This window comes from Leptinotarsa decemlineata, unplaced genomic scaffold, assembly GCF_025532065.1.
Source record: "Leptinotarsa decemlineata unplaced genomic scaffold, Ldec_3_MD MMD2_tig00026314_RagTag_RagTag, whole genome shotgun sequence".
NCBI classification, from domain to species: Eukaryota; Metazoa; Arthropoda; class Insecta; order Coleoptera; family Chrysomelidae; genus Leptinotarsa; species Leptinotarsa decemlineata.
The window spans coordinates 9,086,631-9,105,987 of NW_027412684.1; the positions used below are offsets into that span (position 1 = coordinate 9,086,631).

Consider the following 19,357-nt stretch of genomic DNA (forward strand, 5'->3'; position numbering starts at 1 on the left):
TGTACTCCAACATACCAGTCAACGAAAGTATAAACATATCTGAGAAACTAAAACACCAAAACATAGACAAAACCTACATTAACCAAATGGATCACAGTCTAAATACAATACTTAATCAAAATTATTTCGAATCTGAAGGGAAAATTTATAAACAAACAGATGGACTAGCGATGGGATCCCCACTATCTAGCATAATATCCGAAATATATCTGCAAACCATAAATGAGAAAATCTTAACAATAATAAAAACACATGATGAAAAAGGAGAATGGTTCAGATACGTTGACGATGGACTGTACATACCACAAAACAATGGAATAAGAATAGATCAAATAAAAAAAGAAATTAACGAAATAAATCAAAAACTATGTTTCAGCATTGAGGAAGAACACAACTCAAAACTCAACTACCTGGACATAACCATAGGATATAACCACAACAAAACACAATTTCAAATGGCAATATACAGGAAACCTACACAAACAAGCTCCACCACATACCCGCAAGATCAAACCATCCACCATCACACAAAATGGCTGCCTATAACGCATTCATATATAGAATGTTAAGGATACCACTCAGCAATGAAGCCCGAAACAAAGAACGGAAAGTTATATACCAAATAGCGAACGAAAACGGATACACCCAAACGACAATAGATAAACTAGAAAACAGAATCAAACAAAAAATACAGAACAAGGATCAAGCTACCCCAACAGACAAAACAACACAACGATGGACAGCATTTACGTACGTAGGACACCAAACCAAAAAACTAACAAACGTCTTCAAACCACTGAATATCAACATCACATACAAGCCAAACACGAAGATAACACAAAAAATTAACAACTATAAAACAAGAAGAAGACAAAGACCAAAACGGGATATACAGTATACAATGCTCGGACTGCAACAAATTCTATATCGGCAATACCGAGAAAAAACTGATCCAAAGGTACGATGAGCTCAAAAAGGCATACATAAATCCAATTGTATATAAATCAAACCTCGCAACACACGCCATACAAAACAAACATAATTTCCCCCCACCAGAGAACATGGACATTTGGGAAAACTTGAACATCCATAAATTTAATAGTCATAAATCACTTATCGAGGAACAAGTACAAATCAAAACACAACAAGACCTCACATTCAATATATTAAACAAAACCATACACATTCCTAGAGAAGATCTAACACAAAGAATAGTACCTGATGTAGTACAAATACAGGCAAATTTACCTAAAGTACCTGAAATACCTGAGTTGAGACGTTCAGACCGTATAAAGAGGCAGACGACAGGATGACAAGTTCAGTTTGAGGAGTGCCTAGAAGATGGCAGTACGACTAGCTGTCGAAAGCGCTCGCAGATAATTAATAGAAGATATAAAGCTTCAAATCCTTTTTGTGAAATTTAATATTAAAATATATACATACATATATAATAATAATGTTTATTCACATTCAAATCACAAAAAGAAGTAACTAAAGTAATACATACAGTTGAATAAATATGCAAATAATACTATCGAAACAACTGTTCACATGAACATCTTATACACGAAAACGCTACACAACGAACAAGTTGAAAGAGTATTGATATCTGGATTGCTAGGAGTCGCACATTGAAAGGTAAGACCTTTTTAATCGATAGCTGGCACAATGTTTGACTTCAGAGGGTTTTCGTTCATTAGAGGGCAACATCTGGTTAATGAAGAAACAGTTTCCAAAGAGAGATATATAATTCCACTGATAAGAAAAGCTTTGGATGTATTCGAAGAACGATTCACTCGATCATTGCAACAAACTTTTCAACTGTATCAATGCCAACGGCTCTAGATCCTTCTGGTCGGTAACTAAAGCTGTCAATCAGAACTTTACAAAATCCACAATTCCGTCACTAACACATGCGGATGGTTCAATTGCAATGGTTCAACAGCCATAGAAAAATCAAATTTACTAGCTGAATAATTTGCGTCCCACTCCACAGTCGATTTTCTGGGAAAGGTACCACCCACTATTCCCACACTAGAATCCACAATGTCTGAAATCACTTTTCGACGGCGTCTAGTCAGGAGAATTTTGAAACAGCTCAATATCAACAAGGCGTCTGGCCCTGATGAAGTGCCCTTCCCAAAAAGGGCAAGAAAAAGCTTTCAAATAACTATAGACCAGTCGCTTTGCAATCAGTGATATCAAAAATCATAGAGAAAGTCGTAAACTACCATATCCTCAAATATTTGGAAGGCTTCAACATCTTGAGCGATCATCAATATGGCTTTCAGAAACAAAGATCAACAGGCGACCTTATATCGTATATCACCCATTTTTGGAATAACGCAGTCGAGAAACATGGAGAGTCAAGAGCTGTTGCACTTAATATTCCTAAGGCCTTTGACCGTGTGTGGCATGAGGGTTTGCTGGCCAAACTTCGATGCTATGGCTGGTCGGATTATTTCTGGGTATGGCTCTGCAGCTTCCTGAAAGAACGTTCCCTGCAAGTGGCCATCGATGGATAGCTCTAGAATATGTTCTCCATCAACGCTGGTATTTCCCATGGATCCATATTGCCTCCAACCCCCTTTTATTGTATATCAACGACTTATTGGAAAATACCAAGAATCCAATATATTGCTTTGCTGACGACAGCACATTTGTCTCGTCATTCCAGTTGGATTTCAGGACATCGGCTGCGGAGGCACATCTTCACCGGCAGCAAGAGGTTACGTATATAATAATGTCAGGTCAGACAATTCCGTGTTCTGCTTCGATAACTTTGTTGGGGGTTTAAATGGACACCAATATGTCTTGGCACAATCATGTCGCTGGAATGCCAAAGGCTGCTTCTCAAAAGTTTGGAACACTGTTCCGAACTAGAAAACTATACACACCTTAGCAACTTTTGATGCTTTATATATCTCAGATCAGACCTTTTTTGGAGTATTGTTCTCATGTATGGAGCTCTGCCCCCAAACATACCCTGAAGTTGCTGGATTCTATCCAGACAAGAACCATCCGCCTGAATGGAGACGCATACATCACGTGCAACCTTGATAGCCTGGAACATCAAAGAAAGGTTGGATATTTGTCTCTCTTCTGTAGATACTTTCACGGGAGGTGTTCAAGTGACTTGGCACATTTCATTCTACCAAGAGCGTTACATATCAGAAATACGCGACGGACTGTGGCTGCTCATCGTTTTAAGGTTCAACTCAGTACACCCCGAACTTCTTTGTTCAAGATTTAATTCATTTGGAGAACTGCGTTCAAGTAGAATAAAATTCCGGAGCACGTTTTTCAATTGGATTTAATCTCCAGCTATTCAAATCCAATGTGAATCGCTAGTTTCGCACAGGCACCGCTTCTTAAGGATTTTCCTGTAGTGCTTGTATTTTGTCCTTGAAAAACTGGAAGGGATGAATCTTGCTGTGCCACCTAAGCTACGACGTTGTTACTTATGTTGAAAAATCTTCGAATTTTGTAAAATTGAAAATTAAAGTCAATCTGATCCGCAAATAATTTTGAGTGTCTCATAAATTTAATATATATCTTTGACAATTTCATAACATATGTGAGATTTCCATAAGTTGCTTCAAAAAATAATGTTGTTTAAAACCTAGTATTTTCATGAAAATCAGTTTACTTTGTCAATGCTGCAACGACATTGCAAAAAGACACATGGAGTAATATTTATATTATATATGGGGTGTTCTATTTCACCTTGAATGAGGGGATCTACAAAAAAAATTGAAAAAAAAGGATTATATTTTTACCCGTGTAAGTTTTACGCTAGCCACATTGTTGGATATACGTTTCAAAAACAGTTTTTTGATGAAGGAGAAACGTACAAATCAAGAAAATATAAAAAAATTGTTCAAGAACGAAGTAGCGGTATAATCAAAACTATTTCTAATAGGACAGAGATTAAAAACCTCGTCTTCATCACTATGGATAGAATCTTACATCAAAATTTCCTATCAGGACTAAAAGTCGAATGAGCGATTTCCTGTTCAGGACTATTTGTGGTTTTTCACTAGCGCCAGCGAATAATATCGGTTTGAATTCGAATACAAAGTAATACGTTATAGTAAAATATATTTTGTACATATAAAGTAAATATCTCCTAAGAATTCTTCTTCGACTCTCTTGAAGAAATCGATTTCGTAGAATATAAACTCCTTGTTGAATTCCGTTGGGAATTTTCCCTGTTTACCTCACAACCCACTTGGTTTGCTTTCTGTCTCGATTTATTAGATGGTGCTGACATGTCACTACACAATGACCTCGCGCTCCCTTGACAGCTGCCTTCAGTTGACGATTTCGTGCTGCACTTACATTCGTCATCAGCACCTTTTTTCTTGCCAGAACCGCTCTTGCTGGATCGAACGCTCGGTAAATCACGAATATCCTCTTCCTTCTTAATGGGAATTTCAGGAGTCTTCAGAGTTTCGGCTTTCTCGGTTTCCTTCGGCTTCTCTATAATCTTTGGTGGATCCTGCGGGCATTCCCAGACGAAAACGCTGCCAGAGGCGTCGCAGGTTACTATAAATTTCCCGTCCGCGCTGAAACGTGTTGCGGTAACAACAGCCGCATGGCCTACTCCGATATGCGTCGCTACGCCCTCTTGATATTTCCAGACTTTGATGATCTGATCATTCCCACCGCTCACGAAACGTTCCCCGTCGGGAGAAATGTCCAGAGCATTGATGGTACCCGAAGGAGACCCTTCCAGCTCTCTCACCAGGCTGCCGTCTAACACTTCCCAGTAAGACAACTTTCTGTCTGACCCTCCTGTCAGTATCTGCACGCCGGAAGTAAAGTACCTCACACACATGAAGAGCGTGTTGGCGAATAGGATCTGCCTTCTGCATTGCCTCTCCAGGTCCCAGATGATGCAAGTACCGTCGGTACTAGCGCTGGCTGCCTCGCTGTCGAACTTATTGATATGAATTGCTGACACCGGGCCCTTATGCTCCTTGAGAGTGCAGATTAGGTCCTGTCTGTAAGGAGATACTTCCCACAGCCTCACCTGCCCCTCGCAACCGCCGCTGATCAATTTTTTTCCATCTGAGGTGACTGCCAGGGACGAAACGCCTTTATTGTGGGCGTTTAGAATCGCGTAAATGAGTCGCCCTGTCAGTGGTGTGAAGGAACGTATTATGCCATCGCTCCAACCAGTCAGGATGGACTTTCCATCGTAGGCAAAGACCACGCTGGAGCAAATGAAGTTCTGGACTCGTATACGTAGCAGTTCTTCCATGGTGCTCATGGACCAGACTCTGACATCGTTCTTGCCCGCCGTAGCGAACACCTCGGAGAAATTGTAAGGAAATGTCACGTCGTATATCGAGGAAGTGTGGCAAGTTACCATCAACTGTGCGTTGAAGTCATCCAACCGGATCATGTAAATCTCAGAGTTATCTGTGGCTGCCAGAAGAGTTGTTTGGTTAAGGAGTTGCAAGGAAGTGACCGCACCGTTTACGCTGGTCGATTTCAGGACTTTCAAAGCTGGTACTGAGGGAAATTTGATGCCGTGCTGTGGAGTTACTTTGGCTTCAGTTTCCTCGACCATTTCGAGAGTTCCGTTCCCTGCCCCCACTACAAAGATGCTGTTGGAGAGTATGCGGATGGAACGTACTCCGAGTTGGTATAGATCAACGCTTCCTCGTGGCAGTTTCTTTCTGGTCAGCCTTGCCCAGCAGCCGATCAACGAAGGCTGTTTCACAGGCTCTAGGATCTCGATATCGTGGTGAAAAAACAACCGTATCTTCAGAACATCTCCGGTTGAGGTACCGCAGTAGCAGAATTCGTCTCTCTCGTTGGTGTCCAGGCACAAAACTGCCCGTTTCGTCTTGGAGAGAGCGACGTTGATGGACTTTACGTTCCTGGCGTCTTTGTCTATACGCCACACTGCTAGGTGTTGTTCTCCTGCGGTTATGAAACATGCTCCTCTCCTGGACATAGACTGGATGACGGTGGCTTCCCCTTGTATACCTCTGGAGACTTGGCTGCCGCAGATGACCTGCTGCTCCTTGATGTCCCAGATGATCACCGAGCCGCAGTCTCTTCCACCGAGGGTGATTACGTATCTGTCGTCTTTGGAGAACGTGACGGCTTCGACTCTCACCTTCGACAAAGAAATTACAGAAATGATTAACGTTTTGAAAAAAAATATGTAAGGAGATCATCTGATAATCAAACTATTCCAGCTTTTAAAGCACTGTTTGGAACCTTTGATGTAGGAATGAATATTACTGGAGTTTTATCCCAACACCAAACTGTTGTTTTAATCTTTCTCTTGAAGATGATCACTTGGTGAGCGAAAACACTTGTCGAGGTGATAAAAATAATGGTTTGGTGTTGAATTAAATTGAAATTCCATAATTTTTCATATGCTAATTCAACCTAACCTAACGCGACCTAACCTAACGCGACCTAATCTAACTCAGTCTAACCTTACTTCATAATTAAAAAAAAACTATGTATCCTCAACATCTAACCTGACCTCCAAATTCTAAAAGGAACGTATTTTCGAATATTTACTTTTGTAAAAACTATCTTTTCTCAACATCTAACCTGACCTCCGAATTCTAAAAGGAACGTATTTTCCAATAGCGAAACTCAATGCTATTTATAAAAAGTGATTTGTATGCACCTGACATATTGTGGAATTTCATTATAATTTCAGGAAACTCTGCAATAAGTGATTGAAAAGGGATAGAAAAAGGTGCGATGATATGGAAAAAGTTGTGTTAAATAAAAAATATGTGAATTGCAATCGTTTATTGCCAAAAAAAAGGTAAAATATGACGTCATACAAAATTTGACAGGCTATATCTCGAAAACTAATCGAGTCCGACAAAAAATAAAAAGTGTTCTGAATTCCTACCATCATGTAGTATCGTCCCAGAAAAAATCGCGAAAATCCGTGAGTATCCCATAAAGTATAATTTAGCCATTTCTTTTTATCATTTGAAGTTCGCCCTTCTTAGTTTATTGTTTGATATTTTCAATTTATGCTATATTCCTTGAATAGATCGATTGCCATAATATGACTTCACATTAGTGACTGTCACACAAAAATACTGAAGTGATGATTTGAAAAAAAACTTCTCTTACCTTGTGGTGTTCGTGTTGCGATACCATTTCCAGTTTCTCAAAGTCCCATATTATGACTCTGGCCTTGAAGCCGATATGGTTTATCTGTCCGCTGGCCACGTACTTTCCGGACCTAGACACAGCTATCGATGATATTATGTTGGTGTGTCCAACGAGGAAGGCCTGTTTTTTGGTGCTCCACTCTTGAATGGCGACCTTGTTTCCCAGCGGGTAGAGGAGATGTTTCCGATTCGGGTGGACGATGAGACCGTTGTTCGTGCCTCCATCGAAGCCAATAATGGCCTTAACTTTGAGTTCGTGCACATCTTCGTCCGGTTCTGCTTCAGACATTTCTCGTCGAAGAGAAGATATCGATAAAACTCTGTCAGTGGAGCCGTCACGAAACCATAGCAACGAGTAACTCGTCTAGGTGTGAGACTTCGGCTGCGTCCACACCATAAAAGCCGAAAGCGTTGAATGCCGCGAGAAAGCGCTTTTTGAATCAACTGGACAGTATATAATATGACAAATGTTTCGTTATATTTTGAAAAACGAATGATATACACCACATGGGCTGAAAAATCATGGGCCTAGGAAAGAAAACGCGTTTTTTCTGTTTAAAATTGGCTTCATTCGACAACGTGATCTCCATCAAAAGCCGCACAATCATTCCAGCGCCGCTCTAACATTTCATTACCACATTTGTAGAACAATTTATCTTTTGCCTCAAAATAGGCCTCAGTTTCAGCAATAACCTCTTCATTCAAGCGAAATTTCTTACCGGAGAGCATTTTTTTGAGAAACAGCCAGTAGTCGCTGGACCAAATCTAGCGAATACGGTGGACGAAAGAGCAATTGAAAGTTCAATTCGTGTAGTTTTGTCATTGTTGTGATCGACTTGTGACACGGTGTGTTGACTTGATGAAAAAACATTTATTTCTTTGCCGTATGCGGTCATTTCTTTGAAATTCCAGCCTTCTAACGCTCCAATAACGCTATATAAAATTAACTGTTGATGGTATGCACTTACAAGAGTGTAAGTCTTAAAAAATACATTTGAGTTAATCAATATCACTTAATAAATAAAGTCATTTTGTGTGTATATATATAAAAACATATAATTCAATCAAAAATACGTGTATTTCACTAGTTCAGACTTCCATTGTATAATTTATCAAATGATATGAAATCCCTGATTTCCCGGATTTTTATCGGTCAAACAATCAGTTGCTTTGTTGTCGTAATTAGCACGCACTACCAAAACGAAGTTAATGCGTAGTAACTACAATTTCACCGATCATTCGAAACGGGAATAGTCGGTAAAAAACCGGTGAGTATGCAAGAGTGTATTTAGTCATGTACGCCACTACTTCCCGGTATTGCCGGCGATACAGTGGCACACACACCGATTTTGGACGGCCGACTTTGTACTGGTCGTTCAAATTCCAAAAGTGAACCACATGTGAGAACGGGACCTGGCACACACGCCGACCGGTGATCGTCGCCGGTAAAATACCGGTGAGCAGCCGTCCATTGCCACTGTATCGCCGGCAATACCGGGAAATAGTGGCGTACATGACTAAAAATACTTTTGCATACTCACCGGTTTTTTACCGACCATTCCAGTCTCGAATGCTCGGTGAAATTGTAGTTACTACGCATTAACTTCGTTTTGGTAGGGCGTGCTAATTACTACAACAAAGCAACTGATTGTTTGACCGATAAAAATCCGGTGAGTGTGCAAGCACCCGCTACCAATAAAATATCGGCCGATTTTATACTGGCCGTCCAAAATCGGTGTGTGTGCAACTAGCGTTAGGAAGTTTCCGCGCTGTGATCGGTCATGTTCGGCTGGTTGAATTTCATACAAGTGATATTAGGTAACAACTCAAATAAGTAATTTTATGTTAAATATTTTTGAAAATCCATCAATACTATTCAAAAGACGGATCTACATCTCAAATAAACACCTCACATATTTTAAGTATTTTTAAGGTGCAAATAATATTTTTTCTTAAATAATGGTTTTTCTGTTGATTATCAATAAATAAAAATGTCGAAGACTGCATAACGTTGTGATTTGAAGATAAAAAATATAAACTGATTGAAATAACCTTTTCTTTATTTTTCCCTCAAACATAATCCTTTTAAGGAAATTTCGGTTTCGGCCGAAACTGAGAACATTGCCGAAATTCGTTTTTTGGTTTCGGTTTCGGTCGTAAAAACCAGTTTCGGTCGGACACTATTTGTTATGTTTAAACGCTGCTCAGAATCATGCAGACGTCATGTTTTTGGTCAACAGTGAGGTCACTCGGCATCCAGAGCTTTTTCATAGTCAATCGTTCATGCAATATAAAGCTAATACGTTCTTCTGATATCTTTACAATGTCAGCTAACTTTCGCAACTTCACTTTTCGATCATTTAAAACGATATTTTGTTTTCTTAAATGTTTTCTGGTACTGCCTCATTTGGACGTCCACTGCTACATCGATGTCTCTATGACCACGTTTAAAGTCAGCAAACCAATGTTCAATTGTTGTTTATGATAGAACGGAGTCCTTATGATACTTTTCAAGCCGTTGCTTGATACTTGGACAGTATTTTTTCCCATGAAAGAGCATTGTAAAATTAAAACACGAAATTGTTGTTAATCCATTGTATTGAAAATAACAAAAGTAATATAAAAAGTAATATAATTTATTATACCCGAAGTGAATATCTTTCAACAGTAATCTTTCAAAAGTTTTACTATGATTGAAACTGAAATAATGAAAATTTGACAAACACGATCCTAAAATTCAAAACAATACAACGATTGACAGTACATTTGTGGAACATAATTTCGAACTGAACATGTATGTATGTATACAAAAATATATGGATGCGCTACCATTCGGTGGCTCCGATGTTATGGTTAAGTATTTTCATTTAGTTTTCAATATTTCTAGTAGCTTACTTTTACTAAATGCATTCAACTCCAATATTCAAAATTGAAAAAACTGGGTGGGCCAAGTTTAAGAATGATAAGATAACTGAATTCCATATCAATAAGTACTTTTTTATTCATTCTATTGTTTACAGTTTCGCTTGAGTGGTATCCATTCAAATTTATTCTGTGGTTTGGCATACCCATTGAAAAATTGAGATTTATTTGAAATTTCATATGCCTTTTACTTGTTTCAAAAGTTTTTTTTTAATTCGGTTTGTAATTGAAACATCTACAAATGTCCTATGGCTACGTACATATAAGACTGTTGCATTGCGCGTAACAGCGCGCATCAGATAACTGCAATTTTTCATTTCTTCAACGAAGAGCTCAGTATAAAACGACGCCATATTTTCTTCCATGATTGTAGATGTAAAGTGCACTAAAGCGCGTGCTCGACTGAACCATGTGAATCCTGCACGTTGTCTTGATTTCAATCAGGTTGAAGCCTGGCTCCCTTACCCTTTGGACTGATGTTTGCCAGAAGGACAAACGGGTCATGACTGATGGTGAGTGTTGATGGTATGGCGGCATGAATGTCCTCAGACATCAGTATCGCCCTTCACGGTGTACCCCTACCTGGCTGGGGTGGGTTGGATGAAGAAATTGTTCATCTTTTAACGGATTACATAGGGGCCTTCTATATCGGGAGGGGTCGTCTACAGTATAATCCATAACTTCCGTGACTAATGGGTTTTCATGAGCTTCTGCACCATCAAAAACTCTCTAATTTCTCGACTGAATGGACTGCCGAATGGAAGGCAGCTGCAAATCTCTCCGGTTGGCTTCATTCCGCACGAACCAAGGAGCATTCACAATCATCCTCATTAACTTGTTTTGCAATACCTCCAAAATGGAAATATTATATTTCGCCGCTTGTCCCCAGACTCCTGAAGCATACATGATGACAGGCTTGAACATCGTATTATAGATAGTAATCTTGTTTTTAAGACTCATTTCTGATCTCCTGTTGATCAGAGGGTACAGACGTGTTATCCGACCCTCGATCTTAGATTTAACGGTCATTATGTGCGGGTTCCAAGTGAGCCTATGGTCTATTAGAAGGCCGAGGTACTTTACCCGCGCTTGCCAGTCAATCTCCCTTCCAGAGATTCTCACTTTTCTGGCCGGAGAAGATTTCATTCTTCCCATGGATATCTCCTGAGTCTTTTCCAGGTTCACTCGGATCTTCCAATCAAGGTACCAGCGCTCAATGCACGTTGCATGGAAGATGAGAGGAGAGCCGTATCATCGGCGTACAGAGATATCTTCACACGCTCGGGCCTCGGAAGGTCACTGGTGTAAAGTGAGTACAACGTCGAAAAGAGCACGGCCCCCTGTGGCACTCCAGCGAGGATCTCTCTGTTGTCAGACAGAGAGCCCTCTACTCTAACCTGGAATGTCCTGTCTTTCAGGAAAGACCCAATCCACCGGATGAGGCCCCGAGGCAGGTCGATTTCGTTTAATTTGTGTAGAAGGCCTTCGTGCCAAACACGGTCGAAGGCCGTGAAGCCAAATTGTTCGTCAGGCAGAGCATTTCGGTCCTCAACTTCTTCGCTGAGCCTTTGAAGAACAACTCTTTCAGCCAGCTTAGCCGCCGACGAGAGTAGACTGATCGGGCGATAGTTCTGTGGGAACAGCGGGTTCTGACCCTGTTTTGGGATCATGACGACGATCTCATGCTTCCACCTTCTAGGGAAGTGTCTGAGGGCCAACGAACTGTTTATAATGTTCAATAAACATTCGACGCCTCTTCAACAACATATCAGTTATTGAGTCGACCCCGGAAAACCATGTGAATAGTCTAACCGAGACCATAAGAACTCTACGAGCGCTGCAGTCGCGCGTTCGACGAAGAAGGCGCGCGTTGCATGTTGAAACGTGTCACGGAAAACGCGCGATATAACGCTCTCATGTGTACGTTACTTGAAATATTTTCATCGATTCTGTTTGGTTTTCCTTGTTTGGAATTATTTTGTTTTTCAGATTTAAATGAATAAATGAAGATTGAAAAAATGCTTTCACCCCAAATTTCACCAGATCCTAAGTTTGAGTAATGCTGGAGGCATTCTTTCGAGAAATTGTATTAAAAATTGATTTTGTAATCAAGTGAAAAACAATGTTTGACTGTTTCTTCGTTTGTCTCAACAATTTTTATGTTTGTAATGGAAATCAAATGATAAATTTGTTTTTATTTTCAGAAAGATCTCATTTTGGAGTATTCTGATAAGATCCTCTGGAAGGAGTGGCCTACTTGAAAAAAATGAGATACTGTAATTTCGAGTTCTAAGGAAACAAGAATTATTTTATCAGTTTGTCGATTATCGATTTTGAACCTCGAATTCATTGAGATGAACAAATTAGATCCTATTCAATTTTTTTTTCAGTATTTCGTTTCATTTTCCATATTTCATATTTGATATTTTGAGAATAATTGGCGGGTTTTATTTTTCGGAAAAAATACCGGATTTTTGAGTGATTTCGCGCAATTTGTTTCGGTTACATTATAATGATGAACATACTCGTTGTGAACTTGAAATCCATACCTTTTATCGGTCGGAAGATAGTATTTTCTAATTTTGAACAGAATATACTAAGAAACGAACAGATAGTCATGGCACGGTTTAGAAAAAAACTGACGATTAAAACATTTCGTCCAAAACCACTGTGGCTCTATTATCTGACATCTCAGAATGTGAAATAATAAATACTTCAACTCTTCAATAAGACTCGTAGTATGATAATTGTAATTCAGATTTATCTACTGCATAACTAGAATAATCAATGAAGTGAAAAAAAAATCCGAACTCATCGCGAAGTATAACTAAATCGAATATATTGAAAAACACAAAAAATTTGCAAGAAATATCGAGTAGTATTCATTTTTTTCTATTACTTCGTCTTGCATTTTGATTAATAATTTTATATAGATAAAGATACACAATTCATAATTAGTTGATGTGTTATATAATCTTAAAACAGGAACAGATATCACTGAACTATGAACTCATAAATTTCAATTAAAAACGAATCAAAATATATTCACTGCAATGGTCTAGTTCACACTGATTTTTAGTGCAAAGGTGAAAGAGTTATGATCATAACTTGAATCCCCCACAATTCCTTTTGACTCTTATGAGAGTTTCTCGCACCTACACTATATTTTGTGAAACTGACTTATGACAAATTTGATTACAACCAATTGCAAACCAATTCTTTTTCTGATATTTCTTCATTACTAAAAATGAACGAAACTATTCTTTTCGAGTAAGAAGGTAATAAAAATATTTTTTTTAAATATTGTGTTGTCACATTTTAGTTTGTAAAAACATTAAAACCAACCCTTAATTTGCTTATTTGGGCAAACTGTAGTCACAAAGAAAAGTGTTTGTTAAGTGATTCGAAGGTGAGAAAAAATATATCGACTTATCATAGCGAAGATTATAAAATCTTAAACAGAAATAAAAACAGACCAAAAATAAGTGTTTGTGTTTTTCCTTGTACGTAAATGACAACCTTCGTAACATTGAAGAAATCGTTTATTTTTTCACCTTAAAAAACTGGAATTGTTTTCGGACAATGCCATTCATCGAATGTTTTCCAGACTCTCTGGAACTCCACTCTCGAGTTACGTGCTCCGAATGGAATTAATAAAATTGTCACGTAACGTCCAACCTCGACGAGGAAAACCTCGCCTGGTCTTTAATGTCAACCAGGCTATTTGTATTTGTCCTTGAGAGAGGAAAGTTCGCGTAAAAAGCTCGCAAATATCGTAATGCTTCCGACGACGTTGCTCGTAAATTGTTTTCTTTGAAGCGTCATGAGGTGCGGGCGTCCTTTAATTGTTTTAATTATACGGTGAAGGTCGATTCAGGACGAATCTTGATGGGTGATAGCAATTAGATAAAGGAGTTGATGAGCCCTTGAATATATTACACGGAAAAGGGCGAAGAACTAGAAGAAAATTGTTTCTTTTGTTCTCCAGGCATAATGAGGGCGTCCCGTTTTTTTAAATTGTACATTCAATCAAACAAGCTAATGGAAGTCTTTTTCCCGGAATATGAAGAAAATTTACAGTAAAGGTACAGAGCAATTGTGCGCGATGAATTACCTAGTAACTGGTGAAGCATGAATTACAGAAAATTCGTAAATGAATTTCGGTCTTGCCAAGACTTGCCTGCTTTCTTGTTGATACTTCTTTTGCCTTGTCTCCATCTTATCCTTCAGGCATTGCTCTTTTTTTTTGGAGTTCGTATTGCATTGTAACTCAATTCAACATTTGACTCATTGGAATTGTAGTTCAAAATCATTTGCTGAATTTTGTATCGAGCAGACATAATTAAAAAAAATAAAAGAAAAATGCATCGAAGTGGTGAAGGAATCAGAAAATAGGTCCAAGAAGAAAGATCATTTGAAGATCAATAACGGTTATTCTTCAAACATAATGGATATGTTTATTAGAAAAAGAAAATTTAGAGAGTGACTTTTCAGAAAAAAGAAGACTCAAAATTCATAGTTCTTCCATACGAACCAAAATGTACCAATGGATTGGTTGAAATTTTTGAAAAATTGATCTTGAAAGTGGCTTTCAAAATTGCTCGTGCACTTCGGCAAGTATTGGATAACCACAAAAATAAGACAACGGAAAAAGAAAGGTCTTGTATTCATGAAATGAGCCGTTTGCGATGAAAAATGTGTTAGTAAAACTATACGGACTATAACATCTCGCTACGAGGAACGCGTGTTTCAAATATTGGGTTTCCAATAAAAGTTTGAAAGGAAATTTCTATTTATTTACAGGTGATAAAAAAACGAAAAAATAATTTTTCCTGAATTTCTATACCAGAATTTCGAAAATATTACAGCTGCACGTTTTCTCCACTGCCGATATAGTTGGCGATATAACATTTTTTCCTGCAGAGTAATACTACATTTAATTATTTCAAATCTACCATAATCACCAAATTATGATTCGCATTTAATTTGGATCAACCTGTTTACATGAGAAAGTCGAAATAGTCGATATGTAAAATTTACGTTTCTCTAAAAGGTAAATCAATCTACTCAGTAGCTCTAGTATAAATGAGAATCCTGAATCATTATCAACAATATTCGAAAAAAAATATCTCCTCCTTCAATTTTACGATATCAATTCTTCAGAAAATGAAATTGATGACCGAATGTCGGTGTTTTCGAAAAAGTGTTCTCATATTTATATATTCTGTCAGTCCCGTATACCTTATCAAAAATGCGTTTGACTGCTATAAACCAATTATGAAATTCAAAAAAAAATGAATCAGTTCATCACTCGAAACTGTAACTCACCTAAAGTTATATTGTACTCTAGTCAAGAATTATGAAACATGAGAAAATAATTGCTTCAATTATCTCAAGTATGTCATTAGTGGACTAGGTTTACAGTCTTCATAACGAAGATAAAGGCCTTATTAACTTTTTTGATTAACATAAGCCGTGATTTCTATTTACTAATGATTATGATGTATCATTGATGTATGATATATTATAATTCCTTAAATTTTGCAATATTGTGTTCAATTATTATTTTATTCAATAATTCTGACGAAACGTTTTTTCAAAGTGTATCTGCAGAGTTTTTCCTAATCGCGATGAAAAAATATAAGAGCACCTTCGGAAGTTCATTTTATGAAAAAAGTTAATATAAATACAGGTCCCCGTAAATGCATTGATTTCAAAATACAGTTAGCCAATATTTTTCGCCAAAAAATGTACGCCACTGACGTTTTTTGTAACATAAATTTTTTTATTGAATGAAACATTTTATTGCACATGGCACGATCACACCACATCTATGAAAACTGTTGGAAATGACCGCCGCCCTCCAAAACACTTTGACTTTAGAAGACTAAGGTTTTCAAAGGTATGAAGACTATTTTCCGGGTTTTCTGGCCGTGGTCTGCAGGTTTTTATCCCTGAAATTTCGTCTACTGCTACATTTTCAAAGACGATATGTTAACTGTAGCAATACCCGAGCTGGTGCTCTGGTTCTTGTTCCTGTTGTATCCAACGCATTAACTACTATTTCCGTACTGGACGTTCTATTTTTATCCTTCTCCATTGTTACCTGTTCGTGTACCTCTAAGGACAAGTAGCCAGCTTTTATTAATATTCCTTGTCTCTTCTTTTCAATTGAAATTATCCCTATGCTTTCGAATCTCTATGGCCTCTCTATATATTCTTGGGTGGTAATTTTGGGTACTGTCGAGTATTACTGTGTATTCTAATGAGATAATGTGGGAACCTTTTTTGATGAGAGCATGTTCGGCCACGGCCGACTTGTCGGTTTGTCCGAGGCGACAGTTTCTCTTGTGTTCTGAGAGACGGGCCTCTATACTTCGTTTCGTAGTTCCGATATAGACCGACCCGCAGCTACCCGGAATCTGGTCGTTGCTAGAGGTTCTCTAGAGTCCTTCGCTGACCTGAGACTTTGCCTGATGGTTTTTGTTGGCCTAAATATTGGTTTCACGTCGTGTTTCACTAAGATCCTTCCAATCCGGTCTGTAACATTTTTGACATGGGGAAGAAAAGTTTTTCCCTTGACTGGCCTAGCTGAGATTGCTTTGGTGCTCGCTCTTCTGGGCCGTATGGCCCGCTCGAATTATCTTTCGCTGTAGGATTGAATACATTTTTGAGGTGATTTAGTTTTTCAGGAAGACTCTCAGGTTCACACATTCGTCGTGTTTTCTCAACCAATGTTTTAATTACCCCTCTCTTTTGTTGTGGCTGGTGGTTCGAGTGTATGTTTATTGATGTGTGTTGCTTTATTAATGTATCACTCACTAGTTGCTGTTATTCGCTCTTCCTTTTTATTTTCTGAAAAACGAAGCGAGCTACGAAAACAAATCAAGAGATCTCTGTATCTGTAGAGTACGGAGGGTGAGTGTAGACCCACATGTGACCCATTGTACATCCTCCCGAGGAATTGTCCTCCTAGGTCATCGTCCATCCTATCGTTTTCAGGGAGGTGGAGAGGTCACTAGGAGACATCTCCTTTATATTAGCAGGTGTAGGCCAACACACGCTCTCTTTGCACCTATAGGTGTCTCATGGTGGCCTCCGCGAAGGTTTTGGAAAGTGCAGCGACAATACTGTCGTGTCGTGGATTCTTCAACCTTCTTGGGGTTTCCTCCGTGAAGGTGCACAAGTGAGGGAGCTTTCTTGCAGGGGCAGCCGGTTCCTTGTCTTTACTCAAGGCGGAGGTCTTGGCGCCCGTCGCAGGAAGTGCCCTTGCTGTTGGAGGTGGAGTGGGGGAGGAGGAAGGTGCACTTATAGTTGCTGCCACTCCTGCCTCTTTCGTTCTCTTTCTCCTTTTTGCCTCGGCGCCGCAAATTCGCTTACGCTTTTGCATTTGTATTACATCACGAGGTAATCTGCTATGTCCAGTCTCATTCCAAGCGGTAGATTGGGGTGGATATTTCTGTTCATTCCCAGCCACCGCCTTCTATCCAGCCTCGGGATTGGTTTTTGTTGTTTTTGTGTTTGTTTCATTCATGTGTGTTCCCACGAGTAGCAAGAGAAGAGTTGGTCACCTCTGGCAGAGCCCCGCATTACCAGAGTTAGGCTAATTACAATGAGGTTTCGCCCAGTTCCCCAAGGGGAACTGGGCGAAACCCTGCGGCCATTCAGCTGTCGGCACAATTACTTACACCTTATCTTGGGTAGGCTGTTCCACGATGGCAAGTTTTGCAAAGGCTTTTGGGGAGTTTTAGTTCCCCTCACCCTACTTATTTCTGCCACTGACCATGAGTCTGGCGACCCCGTCTGTAAGGCCACATTGGCTTCCCGAACAGGGCCTCCAGTCCCTGGACGTTCCCCAATCCGCCACCTGGTGACGCGCCCGATAGGTATCCCAACCCACGGAAAATCAAGAGATATCGAGAGTTTTATTTTTGACGTTTCAATAATAATAATAATAATAATAATATCAATAACCGCTTCCACCCAACATATAATTGCTACAAGAAACGTCAGTGGCGTACATTTTTTAGTCAATAATTCATATCTCAAAAAGGCTCAATGATCCTTTCATTACTGAAAATAACATTACCTCTCGAAACTCTTACATTTCTCGCCGACATCGGGAAACACCACGCATATTGTCATCATAATGTTGAACAACGCATTTATTAACGCTGCCTTGTCTTTTAATAATTTAGAAGCGTGTAAGAACACCTTTTACTCCATACAATGAATTGTCGACGGAATTACTAATTTCTTCATAACATAATTTCTCGTTGTTTTTTTCCAGACTGAGCTCACTGAGAGGCTGAGACTGAGGCGAGGTCGTGGTGACACTAGCGAAGACGACGAAGGCCTTCCACATAGCCCGTGCAACTCGCCAACTGTCTCCGATGGACTCCTTCTCGATAAGACTGCAATCAAAGTGAGTGTTGACAAGAATAATATTTCATACAAAATAAAAACAACTGACCCTGGATACTGAAATTACTTGCGTATAGAAATGAAACACCGAGAAACGTATGATTTGCCGACGATAACCTTAAAGAGATTTATTCTTTGGCTATCCAACAGGAGTTTTTAACAAATCGAGCTGTTTTCATAACAACAGCTTCAAGTTTTTAATAACTTTTACCGATGGAATTCACAAAAAAACAGGCAAGTCAGGGAACGTCCGCTGATATTTTGCGTATAGGCAACGTTGTTGATTCATGTTTCATTGTCGGGTATCAGGTTCATGTAAGATAATAACAAATCCTGAAGGTATGCCTGCCAGCATTTCTGATACCTTTGATTTCTTTAGGATATACCGGCCTTCAAATATCCATCAGCAACCGACTCACTCTTCCATCTACTATGGCACTCTGTACTAGAAGAGTTGCTGATATTTATCGCTGTTGTTTAATAGTATCTTCAACAACCTTATTTTATAAGTCAGAAAAAACTGTTTTCTGAATAGCCATGAGGCCGTTAAACATCATCTAATCACTCCAATTTATTCGTCCTCGTCCACAATAGTAGAGAAAAGCTTTCACTATTTTTTTGGTATAGTGATGTGGAGGAGGAGCTGTATCAACTAGGGGTCCACGTGGACTCAATAGTCCACGGACGCCGTGGACTATTGAGTTTTGAATATGTACCTGAGTGAATGATACTGGATGGAGCCTGTAAAGTCATCAGGAGTTCGGATCCCCTTCTCTACATGGTCCGCAACCATGAGAAAGAAGGAATTGGAGTATTTTTCTTTAAGGCAGCTGCTCGAGCGGCTG

General features: G+C 39.1%; 2 protein-coding genes across 9 annotated transcripts in view; one reads left to right on the plus strand and one right to left on the minus strand.

Annotated features, from left to right (window-relative positions):
* The window catches only part of LOC111506102 (uncharacterized), a 259,371-nt gene that overhangs the window by 201,616 nt on the left and 38,398 nt on the right, over window positions 1-19,357 (plus strand). For all 8 annotated transcript variants that reach the window (XM_074181729.1, XM_074181728.1, XM_074181732.1 and 5 more), the window contains one exon: window positions 18,379-18,513. In XM_074181729.1, the coding sequence (XP_074037830.1) occupies window positions 18,379-18,513 (135 nt within the window). The remainder of the gene's footprint in view (window positions 1-18,378; window positions 18,514-19,357) is intronic.
* On the minus strand, window positions 4,085-7,513 carry LOC111506099 (cilia- and flagella-associated protein 52). Its single transcript, XM_023161049.2, has 2 exons — window positions 7,126-7,513; window positions 4,085-6,133 (listed from the first exon to the last, which is right to left on the minus strand). Exons 1-2 carry the CDS (start codon window positions 7,453-7,455, stop codon window positions 4,130-4,132), a joined length of 2,334 nt encoding a protein of 777 aa, XP_023016817.2. The 5' UTR covers window positions 7,456-7,513; the 3' UTR covers window positions 4,085-4,129.